This window comes from Peromyscus leucopus, chromosome 2 (assembly GCF_004664715.2).
Source record: "Peromyscus leucopus breed LL Stock chromosome 2, UCI_PerLeu_2.1, whole genome shotgun sequence".
Classification (NCBI taxonomy): domain Eukaryota; kingdom Metazoa; phylum Chordata; class Mammalia; order Rodentia; family Cricetidae; genus Peromyscus; species Peromyscus leucopus.
In genome coordinates this window covers 33,048,017-33,066,755 of record NC_051064.1, presented here as the reverse complement: position 1 = coordinate 33,066,755, position 18,739 = coordinate 33,048,017, and the positions used below count along the sequence as shown (strand labels likewise).

General features: G+C 41.9%; 1 protein-coding gene across 2 annotated transcripts in view; it reads left to right on the top strand.

Annotated features, from left to right (window-relative positions):
• Nkain3 (sodium/potassium transporting ATPase interacting 3) overlaps positions 1–12,050 on the top strand; it is a 684,808-nt gene extending 672,758 nt beyond the window's left edge. For both annotated transcript variants that reach the window (XM_037202467.1, XM_037202466.1), the window contains one exon: positions 10,485–12,050. In XM_037202467.1, coding sequence (XP_037058362.1) covers positions 10,485–10,538 — 54 coding nt within the window. In that variant the 3' untranslated portion in view covers positions 10,539–12,050. The remainder of the gene's footprint in view (positions 1–10,484) is intronic.
• Positions 12,051–18,739: the final 6,689 nt, after the last annotated feature.

The following is an 18,739-nucleotide window of genomic DNA, read 5'->3' as shown; positions in this document are numbered from 1 at the left end:
GTAGGCCATAGTGAATCTTGCTATGCAGCTCAAGTGATTGCTGTCAGAAATGCCCCATATTCATCACATACTTGGTGGTGAATTAACTTTTGATCATTGTATATTCAAAACCCTTTTACTGTTAGCAAATTATTTATGACTCCCAAATCCAGTGACACATCATGGTGGATGGAATCCACAGTGTAAGAAGTGGAATCTAGAGGGTAAGATCAAACTTCATGATTTTCCAGTCTGGCGTCTGACATGGTGCTCATGTGAGATGAGAAAATCAGGAAGGAAGAAGGTGTTAAGGTAGAGCAGGAAGCTTGGCAGTTCTTGGCAAAGTTCAAGCAAGCTCAGCAGCAACTGTCATGCTGTCATCTACACAGTTCTACTCCTTATGCCACCTCTATCTACATAATTCTACTCTTTATGCCAACAGCTATCAAAATACTTTCAGTAGGGCCTGGGGAAATGGCTTGTTCAATAAAGTATTTGCCACACAATCATGCATATCTGAGTCTGACCCCTAGCACCTATTTAAAATGGCAGCCACTGAAGCATGACCTATCCCTAACCCTAGTGCTGCTGTCTTCAAAATTAAGATCAAAGCCAAGTGTGGGGGCATATACCTTTAGTCCCAGCACCAAAGAGGCAGAGGCAGAAGGAAATTTCTGTGAATTCAAGTCCAGCCATGGCTAGAGTGAGACCGAGTTTCATAAATAAGTAAATAAGCCAGGCAGTGGTGGCGCACGCCTTTAATCCCAGCACTTGAGAGGCAGAGGCAGGAGGATCTCTGTGAGTTCGAGGTCAGCCTGGGGCTACAGAGTGAGTTCCGGGACAGGTTCGAAAGCTACACAGAGAAACCCTGTCTCGAAAAACCAAAAATAAATAAATAGATAGATAGATAGATAGATAGATAGATAGATGATAAAAAGGTAAATGAATAAATAAATAAATAGATAAATAAATAAATAATAATGGGTGAATAAGGAAGATATTCAGTGTCAACCTCTAAGGTCCTGAAACATATGCACACATGTGCATGAGCACCCACACACATATGAATGCATTCATGTGTGCCTCTTACATACACATACATGAAATACTTTTCATGGTTGTCTTCTTAGTGTGACTTGCCAATATGAGATAAAGGTCAGAGTTTGCTTATGTTAGAGACCATAATCTTGCCATAGCTGATGGTGAGTGAGCAGTTTCACCCTAACTCCCAGTGAGGTCTCTATCAGGACCTCTCTGACCACTGCTCACAAAGGACTCTACTTACCCTGAAAGCAGAGAGCAAACCCTTACCTGAAAGGACCAAGTTGAGTGTTCTAGAGGCCAGCTGGGCTTTGAAGAGATGTTTACACCTTGAAGGCAATAGTGACAGCCAGGGGAAGGGCTAACAAAAGCAAATTTACCTTTGAGAAGAAAAATAGTAGGGCATAAATCCACATACGACAGTGAGGTAGAATTTCAGAGAATAACATGATGGGTGACTAAATTAAACTTTGTCAAAATCATGACTCCTATATTTCCATTCAAAAGGCAGCATCTGGGGAGCAGGAAATTAAGTCCCATGTAGCAATGATTCGTCACATAAAAGTAATTAGACTGAGGCAGTTTATCAAAGAAAGATAGCAGTCGAGTTCCAGAACTGGGCTGCAAAGTGGTAGCAGAGCTCCATCAGATTCTGTGAGAAGCTCCAAGAGGAAGCACCCTGCAGCCATCATCTAGAAAGGGCTGAGACCATTTACTCCGAACTCGCCAGCCACTTTGAAGTAATCTTTTTCTAAGTCTTCCAAATGAGAACTTGACCTTTCTGCAGTATCTTGACTTGTCTGATTGCCTTGGCTGGAGACTTGATTTTTCTTCACAAAAATTGCTACATGTTATGTGGCCACTGCTGATTGAGTGGTTGCTGTTGCCACTAAGGCTAATCCCCATCTCAAGACAATGTTCCAGCATGCTATAGGTAGGTATCCTCTTCATCTGACTTCTTTGTCTCAAAGTGTCTAGGTCCACAGGAAACTCAGACACTCACCTAGGATGGCTTGGGACTGATGTCAAAATGAGCATGTCCATTTGCTGTTTCTTGAAAACGTCATTTTTCTGTTAGTAATGGTACCATTTATAAGTAATCTCCATAAAAAATCATTTTGTATTTAGAGTCTTGTTTGAGCTCTAGCTAGTAAGACAAATCAAGTACACAAACAACCACAGGTGTGCCTGGGCTGGGGTATATGGGTAAGAAGGTGGAATGATGGATTTTCACATCCTTGTTTAAAAACAACTGTCACCATTCCATCCACGGAAGCAGGTAGGCTAATGCCAGACCTTCATCTCTTCTTCTACTCCACCAAATCAAATCCCCCAGTCTCATCCCGGCTCTGCAACAGCACACCTGCTGAAGACTCTCTCCCACCTCATCTCTAGTGGATCCCACAGATCTTCCCCTCCTCACCTCCCTCCTATGACTTCGCTTTGTCTCACCCCACAACCCCAGCAGGCGCTCTCTTGGGAACCTACAGGCCACTCTGGACAGGGAAGCATGGAGGTTAATTGCAGATCTTCACCTCTCCCTCTGCTTTTCCAAGTCCAATCCCCCAGTCTCATCCCCAGTGCTGCAGCAGAACACGTGCTGCAGCCTTCTTTCCCTCCCTGCACCCGTCCATCTCCAGTGGATCACACAGATCTTCCCTTCCAAAATTCCTTCCCACCACTGATTTGTGTGCCCTAGCCACCCACTCCAATATGGTAGTTGAAGTCTTAGCCAGAGCCATAAGACAACTGAAGGAGACCAACAGGATACAAATTGTAAAGGAAGAAGCTAAAGTATCTTTATTTGTAGATGATATCATAGTATACATACATGACCCAAATCATTTTCACCAGGAAACACCTACAGCTGATACACACTTTCAGCAAAGTGGCCGGATACAAAATGAACTAACAAAAATCATTAGCCCTTCTGTTTACAAATGACTAATGGTCTGAGAAAAAAAATCAGGGAAACAAATCAAAGAAACCTTTCACAGTGGTCTCAAATAATGTAAACTATCTTGGAGTATCCCTAATCAAGGAAGTGAAAGCCTTGTATGATAAAAACTTCAAGTCATTGAGGAAGATATCAGAAGATGGAGCATAGTAAAAATGCCCATTCTTACCAAAAGTAATAAAAATAATACTAAATAATAAAAGTACTTCTGGAGGTAATCACAATCCTTGATATCAAGTTGTACTACAAAGCTATAGTAATAAAAAAAACAGCATGGTATTGGCACAAAAACAGATACATCAATCAAGGGAATCAAATTGAAGACCCAGACATAAATCCTCATACCTATGGGGACCCAATTTCTGATTAAAAAAAAAAGCCCAAAAATAGACACTGGAAAAAAGGAAGCATTTTCAATGAATGGTGCTGGTCAAACTGTATGGCTACATGTAGAAGAATCCAAATAAACTCACTCTTATCACTTTGCATAAAACTCAACTCCAAATATATAAAAAACCTGAACATAAAACCAGATACATTGAACCTGATAGGAGAGAAAGTAGGGAATACCTTTGAACTCATTGGCACAGGAGAAGACTTCCTGAACAGAACACAATTAGCTCAGGCAATAAGATCAACAATTAGTAAATGGACCTCATGAACTGAAAAGCTTCTACACCGCAAGGAACAACATCATTTGGACAAAGCAGCAGCCTAGAGAATGGGAAAGGGTTTTTTACCAACTCCATATCTGATAGAGAACTAATACCCAAAATATATAAAGAATTCAAAAACCTAGATATCACGACAACAAATAACTCCATTTAAAAACGGGGTACAGATCTAAACAGAATTCCCAATAGAGGAAATTCAAATGCCTGAAAAAAAACTTAAAGAAATGTTCAACATCCTTAGCCATCAGGGAAATACAAATCAAAACTACTTTGAGATTCTTTTTTTTTTTTTTTTTTTTTTTTTGAGACAGGGTTTCTCTGTGTATCTTTGCGCCTTTCCTGGAACTCACTTGGTAGCCCAGGCTGGCCTTGAACTCACAAGAGATTCACCTGGCACTGCCTCCCGAGTGCTGGGATTAAAGGTGTGCGCCACCACCGCCCGGCTTACTTTGAGATTTTATCTTACACTTTTCAGAATAACTAAGATCAGCAACACAAATGACAGCTCATGCTGGAGAAGATGTGGAGTAAGGGGAACTCTCATACACTGTGAATGGGAGCACAAACTATTATAGCCACTATGGAAATCAGTGTGTTGGTTCCTCAGCAAGATGGGAATAGATCTATCTTAAGATCCAGTGATTGCACTGGTGGGAATATACCCAAAGGATGCTTCATCCTTCCACCCAGACACTCAACCGTGTTCATTGCCGCTCTATTTGTAAGAGCCAGAAACTGGAAACAACCTAGATATCCCTCAACAGAAGAATGGATAAAGAAAAATATGCTGTATTACACAATGGAATATTACTCAGCTGTTAAAAAATGACATCATGCTATTTCTCGGCAAATGATAGAACTAGAAAAAAACTATCCTGAGTGAAGTAACTCAGACCCAGAAAACAAATATGGTATGTATTCGCTTGTATGTGAATACTAGCTGTTAAGTCAGTGATAACCAAGCTACACTCCATAGAAGCAGAGAGGCTAGGTGTAGAGTAAGGGACAAGAGAAAACTAACTGCTCTCATTAGGAAACAGAAACAGAATAGACAGATACATATTTAAGGGAGGCCTGTAATGGGAGTATCAAGTGAGAAGGAGGAGGAAAAGGAGTAAGACAAGGTTGTGACAGGGAATATGGAGAGAGAGCTAAAATTAAGGGGCATTTGAAGGGTAGTATGGAACCCTAATACAGTAGAAACTTCCTAAATTGTATACATATGTGAAGGTGATCTAAATGGTGGAGACAGAGCCCCAGCTTGACATCTGTTGTTACCAAACAAAGCTTCCAGTTTCGGGACTGGGTTGCATCTAATTGAGTTGTTCTCCAAAGGGACCCCTCAGGAATTCCCAGACAACCCAAGCTGTTGCCAAGACTGTAGGCTGTTCTCCACAAACTGACAGAAATACCTCAGTGCTGAAGACAACACCTATAATACTCATTGACTATGGAGATGTCAAGTCTGAGCATATGTAGAGCCTTCCTTCCTACTTCCAGCGTCTGTGGTACAGAAGGTACTCTGCATGCTATGCAAAGGCAAACACCAAGCCAGCTACAAACCCTCTATTACAATGGTGTGTTGCCTACAAGGTATGCTAGTCCAGTGGTGGCACAAAGCTTGTGGGAGCAGCCAACCAATAACTGATTTGACTTAAGGCCCATTCCATGAGATGGAATCAATCAATATCCAACACTGTTTGAGTGACCAAGAACCAAGTATTAGATAGCCCAGTGACCTGGTGTAGTACTATTGTTCTAAGAAAAGAAAAGTAACAATAAAATGACATTCTGATATATTTATAGATCAGGGTCTTGCTCAGACATCAACAGAGAAGCTTCCTCCTGCAGCAGATGGGAATAAATACAGAAACCTACATGAGAGAGAGAGAGAGAGAGAGAGAGAGAGAGAGAGAGAGAGAGAGAGAGAGAGAGAGAGAGAGAATCTTGGAACACTCGGCCCTAAATGGGGTATACCCATCAAATCTCTCCTCTCAGATCTCTGGGAACCCCACAAAAGAGAAGGCAGAAAGTGTTTAGAGCCAGAGGGCATGGAGGACATCAAGAAAGCAAAACCCTATAAACAACATGAGCAAAACTCATATGAACTCACAGAGACTGAAGCAGCATCAGAAGGTCTGCACAGATCTGCACCAGGTCCTCTGTATATATTGTGGCTTCCAATTTAGTGTTTTTATAGGATTCCTGAGTTTGTTAATGAGTTCGCTGATTCTTGTGCTTTCTGTTGGGCTCTTTTCTTTCTCTTGGCTTGTCTTGTGCAACTTTAGGGTTACAGTTTTTGTTTTATCTTATTATATTTTATTTTTTTATTTTTTAAAATAAATGAATGAATGAAAACAGAGCCACTAGGGAAAAGGTTAACAACTAACTGACATTTATACCTGCTGGGAGAGGGAAAATCAGTTTTCTCCCATGGAGTGACACTAGGTATGTCAACCACTTCAGGGAAGGCTTCATGTTCAGGAGTAGTTGATCAACATATAGTAGATTTGATAGTTTTGTGTGTGTGTGTGTGTGTGTGTGTGTGTGTGTGTGTGTGTGTGTGTTTAGTGACAGTTTTGTTTGGGATTTTTTTTATTGTTTTGGGTTTGGGTTTTGTTTTTTTTCCCCTCTATTGTGATGGTGTTTTATTTTGTTTTCTTGATTTGGGGGATTTTGTTATGTTTGGGTTTTTGTTTGTTTGAGAAAGAATTTAAGTTGGGTGGGTAGGGAGGGAAGGAGGATCTGTCAGGACTTGGGGGAGGGGAAGAATATGACCATAATATATTTAAATTTAAAATTGTTTTAAGTAATGAAAATACAATAAAAGAAGAACTTTCAGTAGCTAACTGTAAGCAACAGTGGCTAGAATAGACTAAAGATGAATAAATGGCAACTGTCTTATGTTGTCTACATTTGTTCCTGATGGGCTTTCACAGTTCAGTATTTACCAGAAGAGTGTGTTGAGCTGTGTAAAATCTGTTTGCACTGTCCTCTGTGCCCACAGAATACTCAACTGAGAACTGCTCCTAGTGATGGTTGCCTCGCTCTTCCCATTGCATTCCTGAGCATGGCATCCCACTCACTGAGAGCCACCACCAGCCCTTGGAAATGGAAGACACATTGAGAGATATTAACCTTTGGGGACCATTTCAAGGGCACTACAACTGCAACACACTCACATGGCTTCCCTGTATGCATACCTTAGCACAAGAAAAGCTGCATCCCAGCTCCTTGCTCTCTCTGGTTTGGGAGCTCTTTGCTTCTCACTGGCATTTGGTGACTTTCTCGCTGAGTATATGAAGTGGTTACACAATGTTAGGACTACTGTAAGAGCATATGCTACTATGTAGCCATGGTGTGAAATGCTGAGTTTGGATGTATATTGGTTTCATCATTATAATAGGCTATGTACCCTTGTCCTCACTGGAAAGGAAGGATGTCACCAACACTGCAGATGTAAAAGAGTTCAATGTGGTCACTACAACTGAAGGTCAGTCAGCTATTCTATTCTCCCTGGGGTCTCCATCAACCTTCCATATGACATTGTAAAATGCAACCTCATTCTCTTCTCCTAGAACATTGTAAAACCCAGTTCCTACCTGTCTTAGTTAGGGTTTCTACTGCCGTGAAAAGACACCATGACCACAGCAACTCTTATAAAGAAAAACATTTAATTGGGTGGCTCACTGACAATTACAGAAGTTCAGTCTATTATCATCATGACAGGGAGCATGATGGCATGAAGGTAGATATGGTCCTGAAGCTGAGAGTGCTACATCTTCCAGGCAACAGAAAGTAGACTGACTGTCACTGAGTGAAGCTTGACTGACTGAAGCTTGACTGACTGAGTGAAGCTTGAGAAAAGAGACCTCACCTCAAAGCCTGCTCCCACAGTGACACACTTCCTCCAACAAGGCCACACCTCTTAATAGTGCTGCTCCCTTTGGAGGCCATTTTCTTTCAATCCACCCATCTGAAGGAATTACTGTGCTGCTGCAAATATAAGGCCATACCTTACTGTACAAGTTTAGATTTCTGTTCACAACCATTTTTAACTTATTTATCCATCTACAAGGCACTTCAGGGCAAGAATAAAGTTCCTACTCATGCCACACTATCATTTCTCTTTTAAAAGTAATTTAATCTGTGGTGTGTGTGTGTGTGTGTGTGTGTGTGTGTGTGTGTGTGTGTGTTGCTTGTGTGCTGTGGCAGACATGTGGAGGTCAGAAGACAATTAGTAAGAATCTTCCTCCACCTCCACCATCTGCAACTGTATTCACATTAAAAGTTTCAAGGCTATAAAAACAAAACAAAACAAGAAATTGGAAAGAACAGAAGCAAGGGCAGAACACACACACACACACACACACACACACACACACACCAGATGTAACACCAGGAAACTTAGAAAATGAAATCCCTGCAAGCCCAGCAGGAATGTGTAAAGCCCAGCACACTTTGAACCAGCATCACTGTCTTCTCGTCTACTTGCTCTCTTCCTTTGGAGCAGGGTTCATCAGGCCGTTGCTGAACTTTCAGTACCTACTTAAAAGCAGGTAGTTGGGGGTGGCATGACTTAAGGATCCAAAATCAATGCATAGACCTATTGCTCACACATAATATTAAAATCTGGACGACCAGGTACTCTGTGTTCTTAGATGTGCCACGTGAGAAACACATACCAGCACCTACAGGGTGCCTGTTTGTAAAGGCAAGCCTGACCTTGAACTACTATTATAGTAGAATGAGCCAAATCTGGATGTGCATAACAAAGTAAGAGAAAAATTAATTATGAGAAATTGTTAATATTTAAAATAGCTTGAGGAGACATAATGGTCAAATATAATGTAAGTTATCATTTCAACAAATCTACTCTAATGAAACATTTCTAGATAATTAGAGAACTAGAGATATGAAGTCTATATTAAACATTGCTAAGGACTGTGGTGATGGAGACTAGGTAAAAGCAAGCAGACAAGGAGGCAGACTAATGCTTACAGTCAGGCAGGTTGTGCTGCTGGCCTCTGCCCTTCGTCACTGGGCCAGTTAGGCAGGACTATGCAGTGGCATCCTTGGCTCCCACATACTAGATAGAGTAGCGCACCTGCTTTAATCCACCTCACTGAGACCAGCATCATGTGTTCACAGAGAAACAATCTTTAAAAGCACTCTTCTGCTAACATAAGACAGTGTGAAAGTATTAAATTCCATTTTTATAATTACATCGCTTTATCTCTCCATGGAAATTCCTGTTAAAATGTAAAGGGAGAGGATTAGAAGTAGTGGCTTGCCATTCAGACTCCAGAGAAGCAAAAACATGAAGCAAATGCTACAGGATAACTCCAGAGGACCAGGGGCCTCCCGGGGGGAAACACCATTTGCAGGGGAAAAAGAGACACCAAAAAAAAAAAAAAATGAAAGAAAAGAAAAAAGGAAAGGAAAGGAACTAGAAATTTGGAGTTTCTCTAACTATTTCAAATTATAACTGAAAAGTCTGTTCCAAGCCATAGAGTCACTGAATTGAGCTAATGGAAGAGAAGTTTCTAGACAGGGATGTGAAATTAGTGTGAAACAGCCTCCATTGCTATGATGATTGTGATTATTTTGGAAGGGAAAACGAGAGGAACAGGGTAGTCAATGGCACTAATGGCCAGGAGCTGCACACGGAACTGTACAGCGCTCTTTAGTTCTTGTAACAGGATAAACTTTACTCCGCATGACTGAGTACCAGTAGAAGTGCTCAGAGGCCAGTTTCCACCAGTCTGTCAAAGGAGAGTACCTTTTAGACCACATAAGGCTTCACAGGAGAGAAATGGAGAGAGCTAACATGCCCTACTAGCTTTTACTAGGTGCAGGCTACGCAGGTACTGTGCTGACGTTGACTTTGTTCATGGACTCGTCATTGGGATCCTTGCCTTCCAAAGGCTGCAAAAGAAGGAATGTGCACGGCCTGCTCAACATGGGGACAACAGGATAACTAACACAGGAGGGTTGTAGTACTCCAGTTTGCCAAGGAAGTAAAATTTACATCGGTCCCATGGAGGGGAGCTACTGGAGAAGTAGGAGATGAGGCAGGGAGGGTGAGAAGAGATGGAAGAGAAAAGAGAGAGGAGAGTTGGTAGGGATGTTAAGAAATTGGCTCATGCAGTCAGTAATGGAGTTGGGCAAGTTCATAGTCTGCAGATGAGGCTGGGAGATGGAAGAGTAAGGATAAGTCAATGCTGCCAGTGATCTGGAGAAAGAATCCCTGGTTCCTCAGTAAACATTGCTTTGTCTGTGGTGAGGCTTTTAACTGATCCCACGAGGTTCACGCACACTGTGGGGCAAAATATAATTTATTTGGTCTATTGATTTAGATGTTAATCTCATCTGAAGGACACTGCCAGGCATAGGCTTTTTTTTTTTTCCACCACATATTTGGGCACGGTGGCCAAGGCAATAATGTTTTGCATATCAGGCCAGCCTGTTTGTGAGGGAGCCGGGTCAGTGATTTGTCTCAGACCAAGACGCCTGTTAACAGTCTATTTAGGAGGAGGCGATGGCGTGTGGCTAGTAAATTGGGGATATATAGTGCCTTATTCCCCTCTGAGACAGTAAATCCACTTCATCCCACAATCTTGTCGCTGTCAGGCTCCCTCCCCATCCGCATTGTCATCGCCAGGAGCTGATCCGGAAGCAGGCTAGCTGAGGTTTCTGCCTAGCTCTGCTTTTAGTCGACAGCAGCGGGTCCACCCAAAACTGCTTTGCATTTCAAAAGGCCTGGAGAAAGGGACAGGCTTTCATTTATCAGCATTGAAGTTCTTTCAAGCAATTCATATTTTCTTTTTCAGGTCGAAATAAGTAATGACATTGACTCGGAAATGCGGCTCCTGGACTTGAGTTAGGGAACAAAGAACCACTGGCCTCTGGCACTGGGGATCCTACAGCGTCACCTTCCTCCCGGATGGCAGGACTGCAACCCCTGCGGGCCAGCGAACAGGGAGCTGCAAGGTCTTTGGTCTCAGCCTGTGTAACATTAGCCTTGTTTGCTAGATGCATTCTGAGTGTTTGGGTGGGTATTTTTTTAGTCATCTTCTTCTTATATGAACACTTGTAAATTGTAAAAAAAAAAAAAAAGAAAAAGAAAAAGAAAAAAAGAAAGAAAAGAAAAACGAAAAAGAAAAAATGGTTTTTTAATTTTTTTTTTTTTTACAATATTTAACTTGAGGCATGCAAAATGAAAAAAGAACCTGTGAAATTTTTCTCAAAATCATTTCTAAGGAGACTGTTTCTGAGGTGAGTGTGCCGTCCAGGCTGCTGAATCCTGCTGGGCTAATGGGTTTGTGTAAACACACATTGCCTGTTGGCATCAGACACAAGGGTAGACCTGTGGCAGCTTGCACACAAGCAGGATCCAACTATCAAACTAAGCCTGGATCATTGTTTAACAGCACCAGACACAGACAAAACGTGGAGTCCCTTGTTCTCGATTTCTGAAGACCCCCCACAGCCATGTTATGGTGATCTAAATTCCAGATTCATGCATATCTTCTTCTTGCAATATTCTGATATTATATGTGTTGTGAGTACAAAAGATGAGAAATGATTAGTGGAGGCCCTTCCCCTGTGGAGGGAGCTGGGCTGTCTCTGAGGCTCATATTTCCTGCTCTCTGTTTCACTCCCAACACTGATGTCTTACCTAAACATACAGCTCAAGGACTGCAAGATAGAAATCATAGCCATAAATCTCTAGCCAGAAACTTTTAGGATATTCAAAGGGAACATTCAAAGCCTATGGAATTCTCTATAGAAACCTGTAAAGAAAATATTTATGTCTGAGGTACATCAATTTTTCATTTTCCCATTCATCCCAAAAACCAAGAAAATTATGTTGGAAACCTAATTTTCTAAGGAAAAAGAAAGGTCTATCTTGAAAAATAATAAAACAATTGTATGGCTTTTTAAGTTTAAGCAAAATGTACACAATGGTGAAATGCATAGATTCTAAGGAACAATGTAACTAATTTTGAGAAATGGACAACCCGAATTACCAATGTTTCAATCAAAATTCAGAACATGTCTGACACTTCAGAAAACGTCCTTAGCGCCCCTTTTTTCGTCAGTCTCCATGATGCCATCAACCCCCTTGTAAACTGCAGTGTGCCTGAGTTAGTCTGCTGATTTAAACGTTACTCTCATCTGGTTTTCACCAAATATCTGGACATTGTAACATGGCCAAATGGATACTTAAAACCTGAGTTGGTTCTCAATGCTTAAGTTTCACTGCATTGCTGATTAACTGTCTGCTCTCGATGTAAGGCAGGTGCTTGTCTCATGTTTTTCCGTCTCTCCATTAGTTCCCATGTGAAAATCCATTTGACTCCTTTTGTATACACATGAATGAGTTTTTTCTCTGTCAAGGTTCTGTTTGTTCACTGTTTGCTCCAGAGATGGTCCAATGTGACTCACACATCTCTAAGATACCCATAAAACACTGGAATTGTTGTAAATTTTTGTATGTTTGTGGAAGTCTCTCTGCTCCCCCTCCTTCCTCTTATATACATAAATTTCATGAGTCTGCTAATGATCAGAATTGCAACCACCTCTGCCCTAATGCCTCTAAGTTCATGCCCACTAGGTTGTGTCCCTTTAGTCAGCTGACACTGATATTCACTGAGTCTATCCTACAGAATAAATCTTAATTCTAAATGAAAGGGAGCTCTTGGAACCTGAAAGATGGTGCCATCAAACTGCATTTCTGCAACTGGGAGAGCAGGAGCCCAGGACAGGGAGCAGAAGAATGATACAAAGCCCAAGTCTTCTCTCGGAACCATCTTGGCACCAAGCCTAACCACTCATGGCCCAAAGAAGGCTGTGCCGACTTCTGAGTGAACGATTTACCTTTCTTTGGGGCTTCCTGCTAAGTTATGTGGCAACAAGAGAGGCTGGGATACCTCAGTGTTATTTATTGTAGCTTCCAAATGTGTCCCAAAGCTAGCAAAATTCAGGCAGGAGACAAATGAAAGGATTAGAGGATTCTCAGGCACAAATGTCCTGGGTATAGAGCAGTCCACCTCAGAGAGAAAGCACTCCCCTGGAATCTTAGCCTCCCTTCCACCTGCTGTCTGAAGGGAGAGGATGTGTCTCCAAAGCAAAAGACACTTGTCTCCACACTTCTCCACAACTTGAACACAGTTGGTTCACTTGTTTAAAAGACAACTTGGCACCTTGTTCTAGTGAAATATTAACTCATTTCCTTATTCCTTTGGGAAAAAAATGAGTCTTGCTGTCCCTACAGACCTAAGTAAGAGAGGGAGATATCTTTGAGTAGCTGAACCTGAGAAGATATGGCAAGGGGTTGCCTATCTGCTTCAACCAACAAACAGCATGCTCCTGATAGGAGAAATTTGTCTCCATTAGAATCAAATAAAATGTACGTAATGAAGACAAGAAAAAACAATCATGACTGCTAAATGGAGTAACAAATAAAAACCAAAATTGCACTATTAATTTCTAAAATTTAAAATCTTGCCAAGATTAAGCAGATTTTAATTTAAAAAAAAAAAAAAAAACATCCCTAAGATGATCTCACTATGCAAAACATCTTGGGTAAAAAGTTTTAAAACAAGTACTAACAATTGTAAGTCACTTTCATAAAGAACTTGGAGGAACTATACAGTTGGTTACAATTAGGGTGTTCCAACTTGACATCTTAGAGAAAATAAGTGGCACTCTCCTGTGTTTCCTATAGGGCCAGAAGAGTGAGCTGGCTCAGAACAAAAGAACTGTGCTTCCTACCCACATGGGCCATTTCCAGATCAACTCAGCATAGGAAACTGACTTAAACAAGAGCTCCTCTTCAGTCCAATACACTTACTTACTGGGAACAGACGCAAGTGCTATTTGCACAGTGAATGGCAAGGGAAGCACAAGAGTGACTGTCCTTACCCCAAACTAACTTTTGCAGCTAGAACTTGAAACTAAATGGGATTCAAATCCATTTAGGAAGTGGAATGGAACCCTAGCTTGCCTTACATAAAAACAGTCTGCTTTTGAGAAAGGGGCACTCTGGTACTGTCCTGTCTTTTCTATAGCTCCAGAACAGTGAGTTGGCTGGGAACAAAAAAGGAGGGCTTCATACCCACATGGGCTATATCCAGACCAACTCAAAATAGGAACCTGACTAAAGCAGGAGCTCCGCTTCAGCCCAATACACTTACTTGCTGGGAACATACACAAGTGCTATTTGCACTGTGTATGGCAAGGGAACACAAAAGTGGCTGTTGTTACCCCAAACTAACTTTTGCAGATAGTACTTGACACGGAGGGGTATCAACTCCATTTAGGAAGTGGAATGGAACCCTAGGTGCCTTACAAAGGAAAAAAAAAACTCTGCTTTAGACAAAGGAGCACTATGGCACTCTCCTGTGATTCCTATTGGGCCAGAACAGTGGGCTGGCTCAGAACAAAAGGACAGTGCTTCCTAACTACATGGCCTTATTCAGTTAAATTCAGCATAGGAAACTGACTAAAACAGGAGCTCCTTTTCAGTCCAATAGACTGTACTTGTTGGGAAGAGACTCGAGTGCTATTTAAGCTGTGTATGGCAAGGGAAGCACAAGAGTGGCAGTCATTGCCAAAACTAACTTTTGCAGCTAGAACTTGAAACTGAATGGGATTCAACTCCATTGAGGAAGTGGAATGGAACACTAGCATGCCTTACAAGAAAAACACTCAGGTTTTGAGAATGGGGCACTCTGGTACTGTCCGTTGTTTTCTATAGTTCCAGAACAGTGAGATGGCTCTGAACAAAAGAACTGTGCTTCCTAAACACATGGGCCATTTCCAAATAAACTAAGCATAGGAAACTGAATTAAACAGGAGCTTCTCTTCAGTCCAATACACTGTACTTGCTGCGAACAGACACAAGTGCTATTTGCACTGTTTATGACAAGGGAAGCACAAGAGTGACTGTCATTACCCCAAACAAACTTTTGAAACTACAACTTGAAACTGAATGGGATTCAACACTGTTTAGGAAGTGGAATGTAACCCTAGCTTGTCTTACAAAAAAAAAAAACCACTCTGCTTTTCAGAAAGGGACACTCTTGCACTGTTGTGCCCAGATCGTGACCCCCAGAGAGACCACCAAAGACGAACATGCCAGAATGCAAAAGCAAGGTTTAATTCTGGATATCCAAAAGCAATACAAGCCTAGGCAGGGACTTCGTCCAATACATCCAATGCAGTGGATGCTGGAGGAAGTGCCCACCTGTCTGCAAGCTCAGTTTTTAAAGGGAAAAGTCACAAGGTTACATCATTTAAGGGTGCTAGTACGGGTACAATTCTGATTGGCTCGCTTCTAGGGACTTCTAGAAATTACTTCTAAGGGAGTGGTTGCCCGCCACCATTTCTCATTGGCTGCCCTCAGGTGGGGGCATTTCTGTGGCCAATTACCCTGGAAACCAGGGAGAGGACATTCCATAGTCTGGCAGGCATTACCTCGTGACTATCTTGTGACTCTGTACTTTTACACTTCCTGGTTTCTGGAATCTGAACTGACTGGTTTCAGTAACTAAAGGGCTATTCCCAAAAGGAGAAATCTTAGGCCTTAATTTTTGGGTGAAAGCGTTTTGGTCTTATTTCTAAGATGGCTCATTTTGGTCTCACATTTCCCCCTTCTCATGTGCCTAATGGAACCCAATCATGGGTTTTGGACAGTTAGCTCCTAAGTATCCCTCTCTAATAATGGCCATGTATAGTTAGCCATCTTGTCTCTATGACAGGGAGTTTTCTTTTGACCCAGCATTTCAGCCTTTTCTGAACAGGGAATATGGGTGATGTATTCTCTTCTGGAACTGCTTCGAGCTGGCATTGGGGCGCCAATGTCAGGGGGTCCCAAAAGGCTGAAAAGCTAGTCAAAGACTGGGCAAGGGGGCATTTGTCAGAAGCATGTAGCTGCCTGACCCCATAGGGACAGGGAAGAACCATGTTAGCTGGGCTGGTCCACGTCAGCTTTTAGCAAGTCTGGAGCTAACAGTTGTCTGGAGCAGTGGAGTCAGCAACTGAAACCTGGAGGTGACTGCCAGTCAAATGGAAATCTGTTGAGACAAATTTAAACTAGGAACAGAAGTTAAAATTTATGAACTTATTTGGAACCCTTAGGTCCATACCCTTAGTAATGGGAAAATCAGTAGTCCCAAGACCAGGGAGAGGAAAAATACCATCTTTAGGAATACTTATCTGGGGTCCTTTCAACCTCTGTGAAGTGGGGCTAGGTTTTTATGACTCTTTTGATCCTTTGAGGCCTACTTACAAAATGACATAAAAAGTTTTAGATACATTAGTATTACCAATCTGCACTGAAATCCATATTGTAAACAAAGCAGGTAATGGGTATCTGTAAAACAGCAGAAGTGGACTCATGCCTTTGAGTCCCAACAAGAACTACAGATTTGGGTTAAAAGCTTGTGCATTTTCCTTCTGTCCAGAAAGCCAGGTATAAATTGGACAGAGATTTTTGACCTGATGAGAAGCACTTTTAAGTTTACATTTAGACATATTTAGATGACATCTAAAACAAATCCAAAATGTTGAGCTTGTGACTGAATAGTAAGTAGTCATTGCTCTACCAGCTCATCAGGGCTCCTAAATGTTAAGCTCTGAACCATAGAACAGGAGAGTAATCTGAAACATATCTCATTTTATACTCATATCTGAACCTTTATGACTTACTTAAACTTTTATATCTTAGAACATTTTCCTAAAAGTGAGCTAACAAGCTAGCTATAGCCTTGCAGAAGGATCTGGTTGTGTGATGCTGCCATGCTGACATAGTTAGAGCCTGGCCATCAGTACTGTCAGAGATCTGAGAAGGGTGAACTATATCTGAGTGCAGACCAAGAAGCTTCCAATCCTATAAATTACAGGGACCAATCCCTACCCAGGTCTCCATAGCGTTGGAGGCACCAGTCAGAACAGCACCAATCTTCTTCCGCCATCAGGTCCATAAGGCAGAGTATTTTTTTTTCCTGTGGAATAGGGAAATGGAAGACTGACCTTGATCAGGCAAAAGGATGCAATCAATTCCAGTGTCCTACTGCTCATCCACAGTCTGGGCTGGGTCCTGGCAGCAGGCGTTTCACTGGGGCATCTTGCCCTGTGTTCAGCGTTGTCATATTTCAGGCAGAGACGTTGTGGTGCCTCGTACGTAATCTTCTTTGGAGACCTTGGGTCACTGCTAGGATCTGGAAGCCTGTCTGATATAGTAAGCTTTTAGATCAACATTTAAATGCCATATTCTTCAGACCTCTGAAGTATGAGGGCTGTCCAGGTATATCTGAAAAGACAAACTTTGTTTCTAATTACTTGTTTCAAGCTCAACCCTAAAAACATATGCAAGAGACTGAGTAAATGAGTAAACTTACATCAGTACTTACTTACCCTGACTGCAATTAAAAAACTTGATTACTTATGACTGACTATTTAAGTTCTCTAACAGTCTACAAAAGTAGCCTAAAAACAATGCTTTTAAGTTGAAGCTCTTCTAGCATTAAATACAGGTTCAGTAAAGAAACCAAAACAAAATATCATTATACAACATTCTTAAGCCTGAACGTACCTTGGGTAAGAAGAAACATTTTTTAAGCCATTGGTTTTTAACTATAAAAACTGTTCTTAAAAGACTGATATCTCTCAAATGTCTTCCACCACTGCAACTAGACTCTTTTTGGAACTCTAGTCCTGCCATACATTTGCAAACCTCAGCTGTTTCCTATGATTCCTTTATGTTGCAAAGTTTGGCTGCCAGAGCAAGGTATATTCCTGGAATAAAAGCATTGATGTGCAGGTTTAATATTAATAAAATAAACATATGTTGTCATCTATTTAAATTCTCTAGAAACTTGCTGTTGAACACTTGGTAAAGACATAAGTATTAGATGTTAACCCGAGTAGATCTTTATAACCTTAGTAAAAGATGGCTGCCAGCCACATGGCTGCCCATGAGATCACCAGCCAAGATGGAGGGAGCCACGTGGTTGCTGTTTAAAGCTCGTTTTTCTAAACAAAAATTACTTGCACACATACACACAGTTGGATCCAAGTTAAACACATACATACATACAGTTAAAGCTTGCTTACATTTTCAAGTCACATGCCTGTATACATACACACATAAGCAGTTTGCAGAATCATTAGCCATTTTTAAGAAGAAAACCAATAAGAATTAGCTTTCAAATTCAGTATTTGCAGGTATAAGAAACCATAACAAACAGTTTACATCACTTCCCCTCTGACCTTTTACGACCTTCCATGTACCCACAGTCCGTTCCTTTGATCCCTCAGACATTTACTCCAGACAAATTCCACCTTTTCTTTTCCTTCAAAACAGAAACTCTTACCAAAGTCTTTCTTGTGATTTCCCTCAGTACTCTAGAATATATTGTAAAGTTACAATATTTTAAACAACAACAGAAATACATGCATATACCATAACAAGAATAACTCTCAATTTGCATCAGCACTGTACCGCAGACAAGAAACTGTTGCTGACATTCCATTCTTGGAGCCAGACCTTGATCAGGTTTTAGCCCCAGGGCAGGTCTTGGGAGCCCCACCCAACAGCTTGGAAGAGGAGGACGGGGAAAGCGGGGGTGGGGGGTGGGGGAGAAGCATGCACCATGGAGACAAAAGATTGCTGTTAACCTCAGATTTTCAAAAACACGAGAATGACAGACTGTAAGTGACTCCACGCCCTGGCTGGGCCCACAGACCTGTAGGCCACACCTCAGCTGTGACCCTGGAGGGGCAGTTAGTTCTCCACCAGGCCCCACACTGAGCTCTTTGAGGCTCCTGCTGGCTCCTGCCAGCTCTGCCCCATGTCCACACAGGAGCCCAGCCAGAACCTGCCGGCCACATCTGGGCCCCACAGTGCTCACAGCCTGCTCTAGCACAAAGCCATGCCTAGTTCCCATGCAGCCAAGCCTCTACTCCATAGCTTTTTGAGCGAGCTGGGGCCCCAAACCCGCTGCATCTAGACCCCTTGATGCTCATGGGCCGCCTAGCCCTCTCAGCGGCGCCTGGGTCCCCGAAGTAGCAGCTATGC